Here is a 15,452-nt window from a genome sequence, read left to right on the forward strand (position 1 = left end):
CCCCATTCTGAACTAAGCAATTCAAAACTCAATTCTCAAGTCGCAACATCAACAACTTAGCAAAGCTCTCGAGAGTCCAATTTAAAACCCGGAATAGCCACACAAAGACCCAAGAGAGGAAATTTCTCAAAACGGTGATGTGCATAACAGTGATAAATGTTCACTTGTTCACGGCAGTCGAAGCAGACAAGGGCTGAGCAATTGCAGGCAGGCATGTACAGCTTAGGAGCCTTTCCTCTCTCATGACCGACTGCTTCACCTTCTCACCCCTTTCCTCTCTCATGACCGACTGCTTCACCTTCTCACCCCCACCCCCAGACATCGTCGCGTCGCTCGGCTAATGAGCTCTCGAGATCTCGGCGATGTCGGCGCGAGGGCGGACTTTTGGGCGAGATGTTCGCAGCCTCTACTGATATGGCCTCGAAGCCCTAGCACCATTGCGAACAGACGACTCAGATACACCAACCAGCTCATCTTTCGCCGTTCGCACGAACCGCCTCCGGCGCAAGCCGCGCTACATTGAAACGGCCCAATGGCTAAATCGACTAGGGAACCCGCGTTTCCCGGCCCAATGGTTATCGTGCCGAAGCCTCCCATGGGCCTGCTATGCTATGCATGAAATTAGCTATACCCGTGAGGGTAGATTGCTTAAACAAGGATTACTGCATCTACAAGGGCTAAACAAAGACGAAAGCTAGTTGTTTCATCAGAGTAAACGAAAATTTAGGCACGTGAACTGGTCACAAATAGGACAACTAATGCTGGTGCCATTATCCTGTTACATGTCATCGAGTATGGACACTATGTCCTTGCAGATTAAACTAATTTTCTGAAATCTGCAGTGTTTTCACTAATCAATTGGCACTTCCACCTCCATCTTTAGCCCAGGATGGTCGATAATCTGAAACAGCAGCACCAAGATGTTTTCAGACAAGGTCTAGAAGTACATACAAAAGACTTATTGACCAAAAAGATATATTCTGATAAGTGCTACTCCCTCCGTTTCAAATTATAAGTCATTCCAAGAATCTTGGAGAGTCAAAGTTTTTCAAGTCTGACCAAATTTATATGACAAGATAATAATATTTATGATATCAATTAAGTATCATTAGATTCTTTGTTAGCTATATTTTCATAGTGCACCTATTTGATGCCATAAATCTTTATATTTCTCTCTATAATTTTGGTCAAACTTTCAGATGGTTTGACTCTCCAAAATTCTTGGAATGACTTATAATTTGGAACGGAGGGAGTACCTGCGAGTATATAACAAGGTCACAAAATTTACAGAGCACAGTAGTATAGTAAGCATATTGGAGAATAGTAGATATATAGAAGCTATGCTGAGGAGACAGAAAAGGGTTCCTGTACCTGGATAAAGTCTTCTACTGAAAATGAGCAATCCTTGGTGTACCCCGCTTCTTCTAGTACCTTAGTTACTACTTGCTGCAAGGCATCATAATATGATTTGTCTCACATTGATATTCTACTTCCATATATTCAAAAAAAAACACACAATAGCCTTTTTACGGTCCTTGAAAATGTACCAAAAAATATTAATTAGGTACATTAGGTACGAAATTTTGGTACCTCACAATTCATATACCTAGCGGTACCTCTTTTATCTTTTCGTGAAAAGAAAATTTGAGCTAGTATGCTAGTCAGTTCCGAACACATAAACACCTTTGAAGAAAATACAAAAGGTATGCTATATGCAAACACAATTTAATTGAGTACCATGTCTTACTAACATTTTAAATAAAGAAGCCATCGAAGATGTACTCTTCTGAACAAAAATTGGATAAGAATGGGGGAAATATCAAAATGACTCCTCTGTTTACTAGGAAAATGGCAAGAGAGAATACTTGTTGCAGGTTAAGAATGCATAGAAAGAGTATATTTCTGGATTTTCATCTCTTAGGAATACAATATGGCCTCGTAAACTCTTATTTTAATCACATTCCAAAATATGTGCAAACTATCTTTATACAGTGCACATAAATGGACTGCAAACCATGTTATTTCCACTTTATGCGACTCTAAAAAAACCTGCAGTTTAATGTCAGTGTTTCTTTACATCGGTAACAAAATACAAAATTTTGTGAAATGACATGTGAGTACCTCTCTTTGTTCATCAGACATGAACGACCCTGTTAGGTCAAGTAAAACTTCTAGCAGGTCCTTGAAGGTTACTTTTCCCTTGCCATCGATGTCGTAAACCTTAAATATTACTGCTTCACGGAAAAGGAAAATTTGAGTGAATGATCACTAGGACTGAGGACTTCCTCGTTCAAGATCCCGTTGCTTTTAATTAAAGATCAAATACTCAAACGGAAAGGAAATAACGAAATACAAACATGATAGTTAGGGATTACGTTCGATCTTCTGCCGAAGACTGGCCTTTGCACTGAAAGTAGAAAGAAAGGCAACAAAATCCTTAAAGTTCAATCCATCAACCATACGTAGCAACCTCTGAAAACAAATAAAGAGAAACTCAAAATGGCAATCGAGAGCAACATAATTCGAATCAGTACAGTGTTTGTCCTGGTTGAACTTTGTCATCTAACTTTTTATATCCACAAATTAGTAGAGTAGCAAAAGGGAAACTGAAGTATCTATTTTTTAAATCTCGAGCTAGTTAACTTCTTGTTGGAAGTGACTTCTTTACATTGCACGGTACTAATTCAGAGTGTGATGGCATACTCTGCCACAAAAGCTTAGACGTACACTCAGGTTTTATGTATAGTGCTCTAGCTGTGCATCCTCTCGGTGAAGTTGCTCTTGTGAGCATAGCTGAAAATGTTCTTCAGCAAATCTGCAGTACAGCCCAATTGACGGATTTGCCACGAAAAAGAATGGGACAAAATCACAACATTCCTCTCTTGGAAATAATTGCAAAAATAGGACTGCAAATATTGATGACATGAAACTTATTCGGGACGAAACAGGTGGGGCCAGGAGAAAGGAAGTGGATCGGACCTTGGAGAGCGGGTTGAGGGAGAACTCGGGGATGGAGAGGAACTCGTCCTCGGAGATGAAGCCCTTGGCGCTGCGGTCGAGCTGGCAGAACCGCTCGTACAGGGACACGATCTCCTGCTGAGAGACTGTTGAAGAACCCATCAGCGTCGTTTCATCATCACAAAAAAAAACCGCAATCACCGAACCAAACAGTACAACAGTAGAAGAAAGGGCATCAAATCCGGGGAGACAGAAGGCTGCTCACAGAGGTAGTTGCAGTGCTCCTGGACCTCCTCGATGTCGTACTGGGTCAGCATCGACGACGCGTTACCCATGGCTCCTCCCCTTGCCCTCTCCTCCTTTCCCGCCGCTGTTGTTGCCGTTGGAATTGGAACCGAAGGAAGAGCGCTCCCCGGCGGATGGGTCGGTTATTTAACCTGATCCTCCCTATCGCTCTGAAATGAAATGGGCGGCGGCGTCGATGGAGACGAGAAGTGGGCCAGGCAGGCCGCGCCCGTTAGCAGCAGGAGAGCCTGGGAGGAGCCGCGCGATCGCACCAGGCGACGACGCCAGGTAGGAGTATATCGGCCTTGTTTGGATGCGCGCTAGGATTCTAGCGCTAGTGAATAGTGTCACTTTGATTGTTAATTATAGTGTCAAATAAAGTCAGTTTACAAAACCAACTTCAGAACCCCCGCGCTAGTGACCCTGAAGAATCTAATGAGGTCTTTGACCGCGCGGTTAGAGGATGGTTACTGTAGCACCACTGTAGCAAATCATCGATTAATTACCATCATTAGATTTGTCGCGAAAAGTTACACCCATCCCTAAAAAGATTTTGCAAATAGACTTCATTTAGTGCTTCATGCATGCGAAATTTTTTTTTCGGGATTTGTGCGCGCTAGAATCCTAGCGTTGCCAAACAAGGCCATCGCCCGCATATTCTGGTCCCGCCCCGGCGGCTCTGCTGCTGCTCCAGGTGGTGCCGAAATTCTGATTGCCCGAGAGCCAATGCGACCGAGCATTGATTTTTTTTTTTGAGGGACCGAGCATTGATGAGCCTACGTGTCATGGACCTCGCGGCTTTATTGGATGGACTGGGCCAGACTGAGGATGCCTTGTATCAGGCCCAACCCAAGTCGATATCCTACTTTGGGAGGGGTCCCTGTTCTTTCTTTTTCTTCAGAAGATTCTGATCAATGTTACATTCACCAAGCAAAATATGCACACACACATGTTAGTATGCTACATTCCAACACCCGCAGGTAGAAAGGTTGACACGACACACACACGGCAAACTTTGAGCTACTATTTTCTATACAAGGAGACCAACTACTAGCACCGTCGTCCTCTGCTGCAGGGGTTGGCTTTATTGACACGCGCCGGATCAGAATCAGAGTAATCCAAAACCAAAATCATCCGCGGTATAGGTAGCTGAGCTCTGCTGCTGCTAGAAGAGCTTGAAGAGGATGCCGCCGTGGGTGGCGAAGAAGGGCGCGAAGACGAGGGACTCGACGGCCATGAGCTTGATGAGGATGTTGAGCGAGGGGCCGGACGTGTCCTTGAGCGGGTCCCCGATGGTGTCCCCGATCACCGCCGCCTTGTGGCAGTCGGAGCCCTTGGGCCCCAGCGCCCGCGCGTGCTCGCTCGCCCCCGCCTCGATGTACTTCTTCGCGTTGTCCCAGGCGCCGCCGGTGTTGGAGGCGGAGATGGCCACCTGCACGCCGGAGACCAGGGCGCCGGCGAGGACGCCGGAGAGCGTCTGCACGCCGAACAAGGTGCCCACCACCAGGGGCGTCAGCATCACCAGCGCCCCCGGCGGGATCATCTGCCTGATGGAGGCGTCGGTGGAGATCTTGACGCAGTTGGCGTAGTCCGGCTTGGCCGTGCCCTCCATCAGCCCCGGGATGGTGTTGAACTGCCGCCGGACCTCCTCCACCATCTCCAGCGCCGCCTTGCCCACGCTCTTCATCGTCATGGCCGAGAACCAGTAGGGGAGCATGGCGCCCACCACCAGGCCGATGATCACCTTCGGGGACAGCACGTCCACCACCTTCACCCCGGCCCTGCTCACGAACGCCCCGAACAGGGCCAGCGATACCAGAGCAGCTGATCCGATGGCGAATCCCTGCAACGGAAAAATCATTTTTTTTCCCTCCCAAACATTATAATTGTTCTTGGAACAAACGGGTAGTAGCTGAAATACATCCATCTGAATTACCTTTCCAATGGCAGCAGTCGTGTTCCCAGCAGCGTCGAGCGCATCAGTCCTCTCACGAATCCTGTGGCTCATCCCTGCCATCTCAGCAATGCCACCGGCATTGTCACTGATAGGACCGTAAGCATCGATGGAAAGACCCGTCGCAATTGTGCTCAGCATGCCGAGAGCAGCCATGGCAATTCCGTACATCGCGGCAATGGTGAAACTGACGTAGATGCCAACAGCAATGGCGAAGATGGGGATTATGACGGATTTGTAGCCCAGAGCAAGGCCGAATATGACATTGGTGGCGGCACCAGTTCTGCAGGCATCGGCGACATCTTGCACAGGACTGCAGCGTAGCAAGTGAGCAGTTAGCACCATGGATTAGAACACTACCATCTTACTGATGAATTTTTTTTCTATAAATAAATGAACTGCAGAATTTCTTGCCTGTATGCATTGCTAGTATAGTATTCTGTCACATAGCCAATGATCAAGCCAGCCCAGAGACCAATTGCAACACATAAGAACAAGCCCCTGCAAAGTGGTGCCGTTGCAATTATCAGAAGAAGACAGCGCATTTCATCAAACTAGCTGGGATGGGAGTAACAAACAAGCATCACTAAGAGCATCTCCAAGAGTTTCTAATATTTTCTCCTCAAAACTTGTTGTTTGCCAACTCCCCAATCATCAAACTACTGTATGTCTTACCAGTTGCTAACTTCTTTCTGTTCACCAAAATTGAAGATTGTGAATTTAGCTGGGAGTGCCAACCAACTGATCAGCGCGATGCCGACAGTCATCAGGGCTGTCGAAATGATGAGCTGCTTCTTCAGTGCAGGCTCAATCTCTTTTACAGCCTTTATCTCAAAGATGTCGGTTGCAAAGAGCGTGGTGATCAGGCAGACAATGATGCCAACGGAGCTGACTAGCAGCGGGTAGCACATCCCAGTGAAATCGTGGTTGACCCCGAACGAGGAAATGGATGCCACGACAAGGGCAGCGCAGGAAGATTCAGCATATGACCCAAACAGATCCGAGCCCATTCCAGCGATGTCACCAACGTTATCTCCGACGTTGTCAGCAATCACCTGAGAAACAGAAGTTGCAAGTTCAGCAAGTAAAAGGAACGATGAAAAATGAAAAAGCTGTGCATCAATCAGATCAAATCGATGAAGAGATGCATTATTAGTAGGTAGACAAAATCAAGAAACTTACTGCGGGGTTCCTGGGATCATCTTCAGGAATGTTCCTCTCAACTTTGCCAACAAGATCAGCGCCCACGTCGGCCGCCTTGGTGTAGATCCCGCCTCCCACCCTTCCAAACAGCGCCATCGAAGATCCACCAAGGCCATACCCGGTGATGGACTCGAACAGACCCTCCCAATCGTCGCCGTAATACAGCTTAAACAGGTTAATGGCGATGTAGAGCACCAGGAGGCCGTTCGACGCCAGCAAGAACCCCATCACCGCGCCGGAGCGGAACGCGGTGATGAAGGCCTTGCCGACGCCTTTCCTGGCCTCCAGAGTGGTCCGGGCGTTGGCGTACGTGGCGATCTTCATCCCGAGGAAGCCAGACACCACGGAGGTGACGGCCCCGAGCAGGAAGGAGACGGTGCTGAAGAGGGCGTTGAAGAGAGCGGGCTTGCACTCCCTGTCCTTGCTGTACGTGCAGGGGTGGCCCCTCGTGCTGAACCCCTCGACGGAGCCGAGGAAGACGAAGATGACGACGGCGAAGATGGACATGAAGATGCCGACGTATTGGTACTCGGTGAAGAGGAACGATGTGGCTCCTGCGCACCATCAGAGACGTCAGGCGGCGCACGTGTGAAGCAAGCAAGTCTCGGATGATGATCAATTGAGGCCGGCACCGGCAGCGCGCGCGCTCACCTTGGGCGATGGCGTTCTGGATCTCGGCGCACCTGACGACGACGTTGTGGTCGTTGAGGCCCTCCTCCTCCTCGATGAGCGACTCGCCGAGCACGTCCTTGTCCCTGGCGCCGCCGCGCGCGGACGGCGAGAGTTTGACGCGCGAGACGAGCACCCACTGCGCGACGGCGAAGGCGATGCCGACGACCGCGGCGAGCGGGACGAGCACCTGGGTGGCGGCGTCCGACAGGATCGCCATTGTCGAACGAAACGCCGCGGCCGATCGAAGCGCGCTTAGCACTTGAGGAGCCGGAAGGAAGCTGGAGCTTGTGCAGATATGATGCGTGTCAGCGTGTGCCTCTGGTGCGCTGTGTGCGGTGGTGCAGTGTACTCTTTCTTTCTTTCTGGCGGTCTTCGGATCGGAGGTGCCGAGTTTATATAGCTGCGTCGGAGCTGTCGGGTCTCTGGTGTGCACGGAGGGCAGCAGGTGACACCCGAATGGAGCAAATTGAGGGCAATAAAAGTGAATTGAATTTAAAATTTTCAAAAGGAAAATGAATTGGATTTTGGTTTTGCCTTCGCTGCTGAGTGCGCTCATTCCTCATTATTATTATATTTTTGAGACAGCATTGTCACGTAATCAAGCTGTGTTGATTGTCGTCACCAAGGTAAGATATTTTTTTTTTCAAAAAAAAATCCAAGCTAAGATGGTTGTGAACTTGTGATCCAGTCCCATCGCGCCAAAGAAAAAAAATGAAAGAAAACCAGGTCCAGGAGGATTGGTCCAACGGGAATGCCAAGTGGGAAGGGTGAAATTTGTGGAAAGACAAGGCCGCGGGGGCTGACGTCGCGTGCTCGCGGTTTCTTGGATAGCGGCCGTCCTTATCCGTCGCCTGTAGTTTTCCTCCGGCCTGCCTGCGGTCAGCAGCAGACGGATAGCGCGGCGCCGCCGGTGTCGCGTTGAATCCTCGGCGACGCCACCGGTTTTCCTCCGACGGCGACCGGCGACGGCAGGAGCGGTAGCCGTTTTCGCCTCTGCGCGCCGGGTAAATTAACTAAACTGAGGCGGCGCCTTCGCGGCCGGGGTCGCAGCGCAGGCAGAGGTCACTGCACTCGGCGTCAGCTGTTTCCGTTCCCGCGGCCACAGCAGTTTGTTGTTTCAGCGCAGGGGCCGGCCGATCGACAGACGACAGCGTTACCGTCAGAGTGATTGAAATTGAACATCAGACGTCGAAGTGTGCACTGCACTGGGGCTTGAAGTGCGGAGCGGCTGCTTCGCACCTTGGTAGTTACTTGGCTGTGCGCTTGCTGAAGAAGGTCTGACAGTGTTTAAGTGCAATGCAGCTAACTTGATCCTACTGTACAGCTACATGTATTCGTGTTCGAGAAAAAGACACGGCTGAATTGGACTGAGGACCAATGCTTCGGTTCTTTTCCTATGATCTCCATGGTAATCAAAATTCAAAACTGAGGAACACTTGAACTGAATCTTCGCTCCACTCTGAACTGCACCGACGACTCAACGAAGCCAATGCATGCCCCCGCACCAGTAGAGTAGTAATGGCTCTATTAACGAACAAGAAACACAAAAAACTGATGCGGCCTCGCAACAGCTCTCTACAACATCAAGATCTCTTTCTATGATCTGAACTGTTTTTAAATTCTGCAGGAGAATTGTATGAATTGCTGCTCCATGTTTCGTGAAAAACTGTTGGCCCTAGGACGACCCATGTCATCATCCTGGACCTGCAAAGGGTGACACGCCATTGTATAAGGTTGACGATTCAATATCATACGAAAAGGCACCCCATTTTTTAAGTATCTGATAATTGCTAATCCAGGGGCCGAGTTCCGGAAACACTTGCGGAAACACCTGCAAAGGGTTACATTTTTGCATGTGCGCTGCGCCATACAACACGGACCGACCACGGATACAAAAGTCGATGAGGCCCAGAGGCCCGTATCCTGCCGAAGATCTCTAGAGTTCAGTAGGGAGACCCATGAGGCCCGTGTCAGAATCGGGCTGAGGGTGTCTCGTGGTGATAGTTGTACGTCCTCGGCTTGATCTCCACACTCCCCCGCCCTGATTACACCAGTCAATCAGTCTGGCAAAACAAAATTAAGCGCTCAGGAGTCGCTGTGTGACGTGACGCTGATTGACCGCGCGACAACAACGGATAACACTGCAGCGTGCGACAGAAAAACTATTCCGCGTACCGATCGGCCAATTCGGTTCCGGCAGGTCTGTTCGAAACTTCACGGAACCGGCTCTTTGCCGACACTGACGACGTCGATGAGGGATCGGTTTAAGATCTGCGGAGAGGGATAAGGCAAAACATTCCATGACGTCCGAAGGCAAGAAAAGAGTTGTCACCTCATTTCCTTGTCTTTTTACCCTTTTCAGCTCGTTTTGCGATGGCTGAATCTGAATGGCTCAAGCGTCAAGCAAGCCATGAACGGACCCTTTCAAACGGCAACGGGAATGAACACCGAGAGGAGGAACGTTCTCCAAGCTTCCAAGCCATGTTATGCCTCGAGCGCACCAGGCACCAGTCTTGCACGTAATCCATCCGATCCAAGCAGAGCAGAGGCCGTCCCGTCAACACCCCCCATCAGGGGCGGACCTAGTATTGATGCCCCTATATTCCTAAGAATACCCTGCTGCCAGAAAAACAAATTAAATATATGTATAGATAATTTGATATGTATACTCAGTACGCTTGAACCAAAATACTTCATTTAGACCATTGTAGCTGGTCTTTTTTTTTAAGGAATACCCTACTTAGAAATCCTAGGTCCGCCACTGCCCCCCATCTATGTTATGTTGGGCAAGACTTACTTGGACCCGACTCAACTCAACCCCGTTTGGTTTTCCTTGGCCCCTGTTCTGTTCTGTTCCGCCGGAAAACGGCGTGCCCAAAATTGCCCGCGGCACGGACGTAGCGGGACAGCGTCGTCTCGTCTCACAGCCGCGCACGGGGGCACACAGCTGTCTGGGTGGGGTGGAATTATTCCGGAATCCGGACGCGCAGCCATCCAGGGCAATGGCACCCCACCACGTTCCCGTCCCGCCGGATCTTTTCCTGATGCCGCCACGATTCGGCTGCTTTCGCACGGACGCCCTCGAGAATACCAGTATTTGCACCCGGTCACCATCAGCTATTTTCCGCACCTCCGTTGAACAGGCCAGTGGCGGCATCAGTTCTTCCGGTTTCTTTTTTTTTTCTTTTTCGGAATTGACGTCTTCAAAGGGAGAAGATGACGGCTCCTTTTATCTGAAAGTAAGGGTGCCCTAAATCAAAAAAAAAAGGGACGGAAGCAAATGACGGTAGTGACGCGGTAGCGTGGGCGTGGATCGCACAATTGAAAGATCTCGTTGTGTTTTGATGCGCATAATTGGCTTGTTCGTTGGCATAATTGCTTGCCTTGTGCGCGCACCTTGGGCTTGGAGAATCAGTCGCCAGGGAATTGTGTCGCGATTGGTCTGCCTGTACAGATGTTGAGTTGAGATCACAAACATGACTTTAATTGTGGTCAGTCTGAAAACACATGTTTGCTCAACCAATCCATGGTCAGCATGTACTTACTGTAGGCTAATTTTCTGCCGATGCTTGAACCGCTAATTTTTCTACTAGAGGCTGACTTTTATACATATATCCAAACCATTTTTTTTTTCTGACCGAACCCGGTGCGTTCTACAACTAATAGGCTACTTTCTTTTCACGTAGAACCCCGCGAATTCGGTCAATCACGAGGCGCAGTAGCTCCTTCAAATTCCCGATCTCCAAATCATGAGATCCCCTCCCCCCAAGCAAGCAACAAACAAGCGCACGCGGAGGCCAGGCGAGCTCCTCACATAAAACACGCGACAGCAACCACCACCCTCCCCAACCTCCAATTCCAGTTGTCTTCCCCGCCCCGCCGAGGCCTCCCTCCGATCCCCAATTTTAAACGCCCCCTTCTTCTTCTTCTCTCTCTTGCGGCCCCCCTCCCTCCCCACCTCCTCCCACGCCGCGAGCGAATCCGGACGGCTCGCTGCCCCGGCTCCCCCTCTCCTGTCCCGCGATGGCGGCGTCCATGGCGTCGCCGCGGGGGCGGTCGATCCGGGAGGCGGTGCTGGAGACCGTCGCGGCGTACCACAACCAGCAGCGGATGAGGCGCAAGCTGCGCAAGAGCCTCACCTACGCCGGCGAGCTCTCCTCCGCGGGCCGGCCACGCGGGGACGGCGCCTCCTCGTCCGCCTCGGTATCCTCGCTTTGCGGGGCCGAGGACGACGACGAGCCCTTCTGGGAGGAGGAGGAGGGCACCGTCGAGCTCGTCCAGCTCGGGGCCAACCGCGCCAAGAACGTCCTCATCCTCATGAGCGACACCGGCGGCGGCCACCGCGCATCCGCGGAGGCCATCAAGGACGCCTTCCGGATCGAGTTCGGCGACGAGTACCGGGTGCGCTCTTTGCAGAATTTCAAGTTCCATCGCAGTAAATATTTTCGAATTGAAATAATACGCCACTTGGTGAGCTGGAATCTGTCAACTGGCACTCACGATTTTGTAATTATTTGTGCATGCCAGGTCTTCGTCCAGGATCTGTGCAAGGATCACGCCGGCTGGCCGCTCAACAACATGGAGAGCTCATACAAGTTCATGGTGAAGCATGTGCAGCTCTGGAAAGTGGCCTTCCACAGCACCTCTCCTAGATGGGTCCATTGCTTCTACCTCGCTGCTCTCGCCTCATTCTATGCCAAGTAAGGATTTTTTGTCTCTCTCTTGTACAATCCAATAACTTTGCTTTTGGGAGGTTGATTCGTGCTTGGAACGTTTTCCTTGTTTCACTCTCTGCTTCGGGATTGTATATATATAAAATCAATTCTGGTTTGTATCCATGTTGCTGTTGTTGGTGGCATACTGCACATTGCACACCTAAACACTGTTTTTTTTTCTAATGGCCCAACAGTTTTGTCATTATCGCACATGCTTCTATTATAATGTCGGATCGAAACGCGTGATTCTGGGACAGTAATTTTATAGTCCCCAGTCCACTCTCTTGAGTGCAATCATCAAATTGCGAGGTTGGACCATGTCTATAGATGCTAAAATATGGGTGCTGAAGTCACTGCCATATATTGTATGGAATTTGCAATTTAAATGCAGTTACAGATAAATTGCTAGTGAGATGAGATATTTAGCAACTTGGTGCTATGAGTTGGCACTTGGCAGGGTGTAGGACAGTATCATGAAGGGTCTCTACAAATTCAAGTGGTGCCATCTGCATGAAGCCACCAAATTGGCCACTCTGGCACCATATTGGCTGTGGTTACTTTTTCGTTCTTGGGGGTTACTGTAAATTTGCAATTCATGGCAGTTCTGCCATTCCTTGTGCAACACTAACTTAACATACGTGCTTTCAGAACTGTCCATCTTGTATACAATTGTTTCATTTTTGTATTACCATGATCTGATGGCTCGCCAAATGTACTGTTGCTTATACTTTTGTTTTTCTGAATGGCTTCCTGTTTATGGATGAAGGAAGGTGGAGGCTGGACTGAAGAAGTACAAGCCAGACATCATAATTAGTGTCCACCCCCTCATGCAACACATTCCTCTGTGGGTGCTCAAATGGCAAGGCCTGCAAAACAGGGTAGTCTTTGTAACCGTCATCACAGACCTCAACACTTGCCACCCTACATGGTATGTTCAGGTATCATAAGGAAAACCTGAAGTTGTTAAGCATTTTGTTGACCTGATATGACAGTAAAAAGAATACAGGTTCCATGCCAATGTGAATAGATGTTACTGCCCCTCAGAAGAAGTTGCCAAGAGGGCAGCATTGGATGACCTACAACCTTCTCAAATCCGTGTGTTCGGTCTTCCGATTCGACCATCATTTTGCCGTGCAGTTCTTGTAAAGGTATCTAGTTCACCCTAATTATAATTTTTCTATTCTGGCTCATTTTAATTGGAATCATATGTAATCTTTCAAAAAGGCTGAGAAAAATCTATTTTACAATGTTCTGGCCTGTTGTGTTTAATGAATAAGCATCACTGTTCAAGTTTCAAGAAAACAGAGCAATATTTGTCTGTGCATTGACATGTCTAGATACAAATATTTGTTGTCATCAATTTTCTTTGAAACTCAGAAGATTTCTTTTTGTGTGCGTGTGTGAAACCAATTACTCACCAGGATGAATTGAGAAAGGAACTTGAATTGGATCCCGAGCTTCCTGCAGTGCTGCTCATGGGAGGTGGAGAGGGCATGGGTCCTGTCAAGAAGACTGCAAAAGCTCTTGGAGAATCATTGTTTGACAAAGAACAAGGAAAACCAATTGGGCAGCTTATTGTAATTTGTGGTCGGAACAAAACACTAAGCTCCTCCCTACAGGCACTTGAATGGAAAATACCAGTAAAGGTATATCTCAGAGCTTCTTTTTATTCTTCTTTCTGAAGGATCCAAATAGTTTTGTCCATAGCCCAGAGAACAACAGTGTTCTTCATGCACTGTCGGTTTCTTTTACCAACAGATTAGAGGATTTGAGACCCAAATGGAGAAGTGGATGGGTGCTTGTGATTGTATTATAACAAAGGTATATCTTCTTACTGTTCTGGATTCTTATAATATTGTTCCCTTTGAAGACTTTGGTTTGTTTCTTATTTTGCTTCCCTTCTGTTGTTTGGTTCCTTAGGCTGGACCAGGTACCATTGCTGAAGCCTTGATAAGGGGTCTTCCTATAATCCTTAATGATTTCATTCCTGGACAGGTTTGTGCCTACTATCTTTCTGCAGTCATGGATTTATATTGTCACAATGAGCATGCTGCATTTACGATCTCCTTAAGAAAGGATCTAGCCTGCGTAATTTGTCTGAATCAGTGTTGTTACTTGTTACAAGCTTGCATGGATGCTACCTTGTTTTGATGCTGTGTAAGATTGCTTTTTTTTATGGGTATTGTTTTGTTATCTGGTCATTCCATCTAAAGCTTTTTTTTTCAATGTGCCATTTCTACATTTTAAGAAAAGTTTAATCTTGTGAAAACATAAACTTTGTCTTCACTCCTGCTGGCTTTATTGGCTTGCACATACCTTTCTTAATAAAGCGTTTATTCATAGAAATAATTATATTTTGATTGAGTGCAATATATTAAAAATGAAGCCCTAAGGAATTATTTTCATCAATATGTTCTCACATACGCTTGCGCTTTACATGACAGGAAGTTGGCAATGTCCCTTATGTTGTGGACAATGGTGCAGGCGTGTTCTCCAAAAGCCCCAAGGAAATTGCTAGTCTTGTTGCCCGTTGGTTTGGTCCAGACTCGGAGGAATTGAAAAAAATGTCAGAAAATGCACTGAAATTGGCTCAGCCAGAAGCTGTCTTTGACATTGTCAGAGACATACATGAGCTCTCTCGGGAGCAAGGCGTGATGTCACAGATCTCTAGTTCCTTGACGTCATCTTTCTTCATATCATCACCTGAAACCACACCTCTCCAACTTATCTGAAGCCATCAAGCTGTGTATAGCTAGAACTGCAATCTCTGACCTTGTGAACTTGGCATTGCCCCCTACATGGAAATGGAACTTCAGGGAGCCAGATGTTGTACTGCATTTCACAACTTTTCAGTTCATGCGCTCCCGTGGTAGATATGGGCGGGGCTGGTTTGACTAAAAGGTCGTGTCTATTGTTGGCTTCATGTTAACTTTGCAGAAATCATTCATTCATATCATGTTTGCTCCCTTCATCATCAATGGGGGGGAGATTTGGTGGTGGTGGCGGCTTGTAAGATACACTCAGGCCGTGTTTAGTTCCCTGGCGTGTAAACACAAATTTTTTTTGCGACGGAATCTTGCTAATTTGAAGTACTAAATGAATTTTATTTATAAAACTTTTTTGCACAGATGTGTTGTAAATCGTGAGACGAATCTAATGATGCTAATTAATCTATGATTAATCAATAATTAGTGGATGGCTACTGTAGCATCACTGTTACAAATCATGGATTAAGTAGGCTCATTAGATTCGTTTCGCGATTTACGGCTATCTATGAAAAAAGTTTTGTAAATAGACTTTATTTAGTATTTCAAATTAGCAAGATTTTTTCGTAAAATTTTGCGTTTACGGGTGGGAACTAAACATGGCCTCAGTTTTGTGCATGGAAAAGTCAACTTTGTCATGTGCTAACCCATGTGATCCGTTCATGTAAGATATGATGACAGATTGTTTGAGCGGAAATTTTGTCTGCGGAGATATATGAGGTGTCACGGGTGACTGCTGTGCTCCTTTCTACTGACTGCTGTGCTCTGACATGTGGCGTCGGATAACTACCACAGGGGGGGAATTAAAATGAGCCCCCGGGCGCCACAGGGTCACTGCTTCTGTTGGTAGACGAGTTTGATGTTCAGGAATTCTCCTGATCCTGACTTCCTGAGAGGCAC

At 47.9% G+C, this 15,452-nt stretch overlaps 3 protein-coding genes across 4 annotated transcripts; 1 reads left to right on the forward strand and 2 right to left on the reverse strand.

The window, feature by feature from the left end:
* Nucleotides 1–669: 669 nt before the first annotated feature.
* On the reverse strand, nt 670–3,508 carry LOC120645257 (calcineurin subunit B-like). Its single transcript, XM_039922069.1, has 6 exons — nt 3,224–3,508; nt 2,980–3,104; nt 2,376–2,472; nt 2,122–2,231; nt 1,372–1,446; nt 670–901 (listed from the first exon to the last, which is right to left on the reverse strand). Exons 1-6 carry the CDS (start codon nt 3,291–3,293, stop codon nt 851–853), a joined length of 528 nt encoding a protein of 175 aa, XP_039778003.1. The 5' UTR covers nt 3,294–3,508; the 3' UTR covers nt 670–850.
* Nucleotides 3,509–4,148: 640 nt separating this feature from the next.
* On the reverse strand, nt 4,149–7,437 carry LOC120645252 (pyrophosphate-energized vacuolar membrane proton pump-like). Its single transcript, XM_039922060.1, has 6 exons — nt 7,052–7,437; nt 6,380–6,954; nt 5,873–6,252; nt 5,612–5,698; nt 5,180–5,510; nt 4,149–5,086 (listed from the first exon to the last, which is right to left on the reverse strand). The coding sequence occupies exons 1-6, from the start codon at nt 7,287–7,289 to the stop codon at nt 4,409–4,411; spliced, it is 2,289 nt and encodes a 762-aa protein (XP_039777994.1). The 5' UTR covers nt 7,290–7,437; the 3' UTR covers nt 4,149–4,408.
* Nucleotides 7,438–10,919: 3,482 nt separating this feature from the next.
* LOC120645267 (probable monogalactosyldiacylglycerol synthase 3, chloroplastic) lies at nt 10,920–14,825 on the forward strand. Of its 2 annotated transcripts, none has more exons than XM_039922078.1 (8): nt 10,920–11,473; nt 11,600–11,772; nt 12,554–12,715; nt 12,794–12,935; nt 13,209–13,433; nt 13,546–13,608; nt 13,708–13,782; nt 14,232–14,825. In XM_039922078.1, exons 1-8 carry the CDS (start codon nt 11,096–11,098, stop codon nt 14,517–14,519), a joined length of 1,506 nt encoding a protein of 501 aa, XP_039778012.1. In that variant the 5' UTR covers nt 10,920–11,095; the 3' UTR covers nt 14,520–14,825. The 2 variants fall into 2 exon arrangements, with proteins under 2 accessions (XP_039778012.1, XP_039778018.1); XM_039922084.1 differs by having other exon boundaries at nt 10,946–11,473; nt 13,224–13,433; nt 14,232–14,632.
* Nucleotides 14,826–15,452: the final 627 nt, after the last annotated feature.

This window comes from Panicum virgatum, chromosome 1K, assembly GCF_016808335.1.
Source record: "Panicum virgatum strain AP13 chromosome 1K, P.virgatum_v5, whole genome shotgun sequence".
NCBI classification, from domain to species: domain Eukaryota; kingdom Viridiplantae; phylum Streptophyta; class Magnoliopsida; order Poales; family Poaceae; genus Panicum; species Panicum virgatum.

What these genes read in the sequence shown, in the direction of transcription:
- LOC120645257 (XM_039922069.1), bottom strand. Translation starts at nt 3,293, where the DNA reads ATGGGTAACGCGTCGTCGATGCTGACCCAGTACGACATCGAGGAGGTC. An exon ending in CCCTCAACCCGCTCTCCAAG is followed by an intron (nt 2,473 to 2,979) that starts GTCCGATCCACT and finishes ATTTGTTTTCAG; the next exon opens with AGGTTGCTACGTATGGTTGA. An exon ending in TGTCTGATGAACAAAGAGAG is followed by an intron (nt 1,447 to 2,121) that starts GTACTCACATGT and finishes GATGCCTTGCAG; the next exon opens with CAAGTAGTAACTAAGGTACT.
- LOC120645252 (XM_039922060.1), bottom strand. Translation starts at nt 7,289, where the DNA reads ATGGCGATCCTGTCGGACGCCGCCACCCAGGTGCTCGTCCCGCTCGCC. An exon ending in ATGATCCCAGGAACCCCGCA is followed by an intron (nt 6,253 to 6,379) that starts GTAAGTTTCTTG and finishes TCTGTTTCTCAG; the next exon opens with GTGATTGCTGACAACGTCGG. An exon ending in TATACTAGCAATGCATACAG is followed by an intron (nt 5,511 to 5,611) that starts GCAAGAAATTCT and finishes GCTACGCTGCAG; the next exon opens with TCCTGTGCAAGATGTCGCCG.
- LOC120645267 (XM_039922078.1), top strand. Translation starts at nt 11,096, where the DNA reads ATGGCGGCGTCCATGGCGTCGCCGCGGGGGCGGTCGATCCGGGAGGCG. An exon ending in AACACTTGCCACCCTACATG is followed by an intron (nt 12,716 to 12,793) that starts GTATGTTCAGGT and finishes AAAAGAATACAG; the next exon opens with GTTCCATGCCAATGTGAATA. An exon ending in GCCGTGCAGTTCTTGTAAAG is followed by an intron (nt 12,936 to 13,208) that starts GTATCTAGTTCA and finishes ATTACTCACCAG; the next exon opens with GATGAATTGAGAAAGGAACT.